The following is a 6000-nucleotide window of genomic DNA, read 5'->3' on the forward strand; positions in this document are numbered from 1 at the left end:
TAATTAAACTATTGTTGTATGTAAAGTAAATAAGGCTTTTAAAATGTTTAAGAAGCTTCATCTAGAATTAAATTAAGATACAGAGCCCTCCCGGACCGGTGGCCAGGACCCGGGTAGTGAGTGTGCCACTGAAAATCAGCTCATGTGCCGCCTTCAGCACACGTGCCATAGGTTACCTACCCCTGGAATAGACTATACCCAGACTCCCAGGGATTTGTGAGGTGGGATGGACTGGTAACTGATGTACCTCTTCAAGGTGTACTCTCAAAAGTAACAATGCACTGGCATGGATGGATAATTTCTATCTTTCAAGGCAATTTGAGTGGTTAACTCCCATAGTCCCCTTTGAAAAGCCCAGCCCTAAATAATAGCTGCTTTAGAAACATCTAAATTAGACAGCTCTTAAAACCTCCCTATCAATACTGTGGCCTGTTCTGCTACTGGCTGGCCCAACTGCTCCAGCAAGCAACTTAAAAAGCCTTCTATCCCCTTGACCAAGACAGTAAAACTTTTAGACCTTTAGTTGCACTGGTGCAAAAGTTGATATGGACACTTATTGGTTTAAACCAAGCTTCTTTCCATTTAGCTGATTAGGAATCAGTTTAAATTAAACTGAAATAAGCCACTCAAACTAAAATAAGGATGTTTATACAGGGGCTTAACAAACAACGTTTAAAATGGTTCAATTTTCTTGTTTAGATAAGACCAAAACTAAAACTTCTAGTCCATGTGTGAGAAAAGGCCATCCCAAGCTGGCCATCATTAATCCTTCCTGCTGTCCTCAATGTGAAGGACAGATTTAAGAACAGAAGCATGGAAAATCAACTATATTATTCCCCAACAACAGGCAAAGAAAATGATGTTCAGAGCGGCATTTTGAATACATATAAATGGGGCAAAATAAGATTTATCAAGGCCAGAGAGGAGGTTGCAATAGCAAAGACATGAGTAATGCAGGCCTGAATGTGAGTTTTAGTAATGACAACAAAAAGGAAAAGCCAGATATTAGAGATGCTATGCAGGGAGAAATTGAAAGATTTAGACATGCCCTATATGCGACATTTTAGAGCGGGATGAATTGAAGACAGTGTTCAAGTTACAGACCCATTGTGTGTTAAAGGCAAAGAACCCCCATTACAGAAAATTAATACTTTTTGGGAGGCCTAGTTAAAACAGGAGCTGATGGAAAAGCAGACAGGTGCTGAGGATGATTCAAGTATACCCAAGAACTATGGCCCTTTATCATCAGAGCATCTGTGCACTGCACAAGCATTAATGAATTTATCTTCACACCCACTTCAGGAAGTATCACCCCCATTTTATAGACAAGAAACAGTCAAAAAGAGTATATGTGACCCAGCCAAGGACAACTGTAGGGCATGGAATTTAACCCAGATCTCCTAGGTCCAAAGCCCTAATCTGAAGGCCATCCTTTCCTCCCTCATTGTCTCTACAAATGCAGTCTCCCACTGGCTGCCCCAACTCCTCCAGCAAGTCAGAAAGAAGACATCGGCAAGGGAAATTAGTAAATATAGAAGTATCTCTGTATATACTAAGAGATTGGACAGAAATCACAGATGACCTGGGGAAAAAGTCAAAGATAAATTCTGGAAAACAAGCCATCAAATTTGCAATTCAGACATTTGTATGACAAATTAGGTAATTTTTTAATTGAAGGGATAGAAATTCTCATGCTTCAAACCAAAAGCCTACTTTATTTTGTAATTGTCCACTACACGGTTTCATGCAACTTCCTCTAAAGCATTTCTTACTGGCAGCTGTGTAAAGAAAAATAAACTGGACTAGATGAACTACTAATTGTATCAGATATGGCAATTCCTTAGTTGAAACCCATAGCATATTATTGCACTTCATGACTGGAATACTGCACACATCAGCTCATAATTCAGCAATTCTGAATTCAATCAGTATTTCCTAAATCCAATTGTTCCCTTAAATCATGATAATTTTTTTTTTAAAAAGTTTCTTTAACCAATTATAACACTCTTAAATGACAAATACTTTTAATCCTAATGATTGTCTTTGTTCCGATTATGAATACTTTTTCCTGTTTTGAAACATTCTGAAGTTTACTAAGATGTTTCACAACAACTGCAATTTCAAATACATCTTATTTTTAAAAACCATCTTTGTTTTATTCCCCCAACATAATACAGGATACAAATTGAGTTACTCAACCACTTCAATGTTTAGTGCCCATCCAGAAAGTGGATTTTACTGGCAAGCCTCAGTAGAATGCCAGGATGGCTCAGAGAACATGCACCATTTTCAATGAGCCCTGGCCAAAGTGTTAACTGACACAGAACCATCAGAGGGAGCATGAAGTTGTTTTTCATGGAGCCTACGGAATTCTTGTCAATGGAGTGATAAAATTAAAAATACAAATATTTTTAGAACCTGAATAACTTTACACATCAGTTTGTAACAACTTTAAGATAAATCAAGTATTGGCCCAAGACCATCACAAGATTCTTTTATTACAAATATAGTTCTTCTTTTGGAAATACGCACAGGCCAAACACACAGCCCTCTCAAAAATCCAGTTAATTAAAAACAAGTTAATAATAAATATCTTTGCAATACAAATACAAAAGGTAGATAACTCTACCTGACAATACTCAGCCATTATTGAAGCCATTATTTTCTGCATACACAAAAAACAAAACTTAGCCATCAGGTTATCATATACATTAAGCAGAGAAAGACCCTGACCCTGCCAAAACACACACACCTAATTCACTTTTTACACTACAAGTGCCCACTGATATCAGTGGAACTACTTGCAGTGCATGAAGTTTAAACACAGTGGTAAATCTTTGCAGAATAAGGACATAAGCATATTTTTTTAAAAATTAAGTACTTAGTGAAACATGCATAGTTCCTTTGCAGCATTTAATATTGCCTCATTTTCTATAATAATTAGTTTGCACTAATAATTTACACAAGTGCAAACACTAAATGTCCCATATTTTATTCAATGTAATTTTTAACGAACTCATTTCTAAAAGATTAACTAAGCTATAAAATAATTTAACATTTACCTATCTCTGGGGTTAGACAGGAACAGGATGCTTATGAGGGAAATCTGCTCATTAAAACATTTAACAGACTTAGTACCCCAGAGGTCTTACCCTCAGTGGGGGATGGTGATTTCCCACTTCAGATAACATTATAATGGGAAGTTTATAACCACTGCCACACACAGTGAGATTTTAGCTTTACAATCTCTCTTCTCTACAAGAGAAAAAGGAGCAGATGTGACAGGTCCACTTTGTTGCATTAGGGTCTCTTCCCTGCTCCAGGGACAAGGCAGGAGTATGATTTTAGTAAATCACAGTCTCTTCTCCCCCTCCTTCTCCCCAATGGGATGGGAGAACAGACAACCCTGTTTCCCCCCTAAATTAGATATAAATCTTCCCGTTTCGCCATCCAAGTTATTCGGGACAGAGCCTCCCCCCAGCGGATATAACCCTCTCCCGCCCCCGACACACAGCATCAAATCTCTAACACCAACTCACCGGACAGTGGGGCTGTAAGGGCTCCGAGAGCGGCGCCAGCTGCTACTGTAGGGACTGGGCGACACATCCCCGCCGCGTTCGTACGAGCTGTGCCGGCTGTAGCTAGGGGATCGGCGGCGGCTGTAGGGGCTGAGGGGGGAGCGCCCGCCGACGGGGCTGGGCGATTTGCGGCTCCTCTGGCTCTGGGAGGCCCTGTGCGACGGGGGGCTGTCGTCCCGGCCGGGGCTGGGGGACGATCGCTGCCGCCTGTAGGCCCTAGGCTCGGCCTTATCCTCCCGATAAGCCTTCGGCGGGTCCTTGTAGGCCGAGGGCGGCTCTTTGGCCGTTTTAGTCCGGCTCTTGTGCGCTTTGCCCTCCCGCTCCTTCCTGCCACTGCCGGGGGAGGCGGCCGGGCCCTTCCTGCGGGCGTCGCTGCCGCCGCCACTGCTGCTCTTGGGGCCCTCCCGGTCCTGGCCCCCGGTCTGATTGTGGCGGCTGCGGGACTTGGAGGAGGAAGAGGAGGCCTCGGCTCCCCCCCTGGCCACCGCCGTCCCCTCCTGCTGCTTCTCCTCCCCCCGCCTGCGGTGCTCCCGGTGCCGCTCTCTGGAGCGGCCGCTGCTGCCGCGATGTTCCCGGCGCGGCCGGCTGCTCCGCTCCGACTCCCCCCGGGGGCGCTGGCTCCCCCCGCCGGAGGAGGAGGCCGGGCTTCCCCCGCCGCTCCCCGCCCCGCCTGGTCCGGCCGCTCCGCTTCCCACCAGCCCCTCGGACTGGGAGCTCACGTCGTCGTACTCCTCCACCAGAGTGCTCAGCCCCCCGCTACCGCGCCGCTTCTCCGGCTCCTGGGCGCCGCCGCCGCCGCCGCCCCCTGCGCCTCCCCCGCGGCCCCGACGCCGCTTGTGCCGGGACCCCGAGCGCCGCTTGCCCCGGGGCCGCTTCCGCTCCCCCCCGTCCCCGCAGCAGGAGGAGGCGCTGGTGGCCGCCAGGAACAGCAGAGACTGCGGCGGCAGCGGCGGCTGCAGGAGCGGCGGCTGCAGGAGCGGAAACAGCAGCGGGTGAGGAGCCGGCGGCGGCGGCGGAGCGGGAGGCTGCGGCTGGGCCGCGAAGCGCTTCCGTCTCCGGTGATGCAGCCGCTTCTTGTCCGCCGGCGCCTCCCCCGCTGCCGAGCCGCCCCAGCCCCGGCTTCCCCCGCTCCCTCCAGCTGGCGCCGCGTCCGAGGTGCTCGGCATCGAGCTCACTCAAGGCCGAGGACTAGGACGCGGCCTGCGAATCCGCCGCCGCCGCCTTCAGGGCGCTGCCGGCGCCATGGAGACACCGCGCCGCGCACAGGCGGCCCCCGGCCCCGCAGCCCGCCTCAGACCGCGCCGCCCGCCCGGCCGCGCCTCACATCGGGCCGCGACCCCCGCGCTCGGGCCGCCCGGCAGCAGCGGCGGCGGGGGGTGGGGCTGGGGGGGGGCTCAGTCTCCAACGAGCCCGCAGGCTCCTAGGCCCGGCTCCCGCTGTCCCCGCAACACGGAAGAGTCTCACGGCGGCCTCCTCAGTCCATCCCGGCCCGCGCCGCCTCCTCCTCCTCCTCCGGCGGCGGCGGCTGCTGCTCGCCTCTCTCGGCCCCTCCGGCGGCGCCTGCGGGCCGCGCTGCCCCCCGCGGCTCCTTCTCGAGTCCCAGGGTCGCTGTCGCGCCGCAGGTGTCCCAGCTACGCGCACTCCCGGCGGCTCGATCCCGGCGCTCGCAGCCGGGCAGCGATCGAGAGGCCTCCGCGCTGTGCGACTGACACACACACACAGGGGACACGGCGCGCACTGCGCACGCGCGTACAGCCGGGGGGGGGTGGAGGGGGGAAAGCTCACTAGCGCGAGCGTTCTCCCCGTCGCCGGCCGGGAGACTATCGACACCACGCGAGAGACTCCCCTGAACGTCACGACCGGAAGGTTTCGTGCGTAGCTTCCGGCCGGGTCTCGAGCCCAATCCGCTTCAGCGCGGGGAAGAGGGCAGCGGGTGAAAGGTCATCCAAGAGGTTCCTGTTGCGGGGGAGGGCGGTGTCGCTGCTCGTCGCTCGGAGGATTCCCCTCCCCCCCGCGTGGTTCTTGCTGCAGGCCCGGGCCTGTGGCGCCCATCCCGGGCGGCAGGCGGCAGCGAGGCCGCTGGTTACCGGGCGGGGGCGCCGTGTTGTCCGCCCCACGCGTTGAACGGCAGCCGCGGGCGGTTCGGAGTCACGCGCCGCGGGGCCCGCTCTCGAGCCCAGAGCCTCGTGCGCACTTTTCAGGCTGTGAGAGCAGCAGCCGGCGCTGTAATCCCTGCCCCAGGCCCGCTGGCTGCGTGTACGCACGGGCCGCCTCGTGCACCGCTCCCTACTCGGTGTGGTGAACAGCGCGGGGAGCAGTCCCTGCCCCAGCGGAGTTGTTTTTTCGCTCAGTGGGACTGGGGACACGCGCTCTCATTACCATAATCAGGGAGATGACCCCCACCTAACAGAGGCATTGAATG

The 6000-nt window shown here is 52.8% G+C and overlaps 1 protein-coding gene across 2 annotated transcripts in view; it reads right to left on the reverse strand.

The window, feature by feature from the left end:
* Positions 1-4759, reverse strand: part of CDK13 (cyclin dependent kinase 13) — a 69517-nt gene extending 64758 nt beyond the window's left edge. For both annotated transcript variants that reach the window (XM_045005015.1, XM_045005014.1), the window contains exon 1: positions 3540-4759. In XM_045005015.1, coding sequence (XP_044860950.1) covers positions 3540-4744 — 1205 coding nt within the window. In that variant the 5' untranslated portion in view covers positions 4745-4759. The remainder of the gene's footprint in view (positions 1-3539) is intronic.
* Between the last annotated feature and the right edge of the window lie 1241 nt (positions 4760-6000).

This window comes from Mauremys mutica, chromosome 2 (genome assembly GCF_020497125.1).
Source record: "Mauremys mutica isolate MM-2020 ecotype Southern chromosome 2, ASM2049712v1, whole genome shotgun sequence".
NCBI lineage: Eukaryota > Metazoa > Chordata > Testudines > Geoemydidae > Mauremys > Mauremys mutica.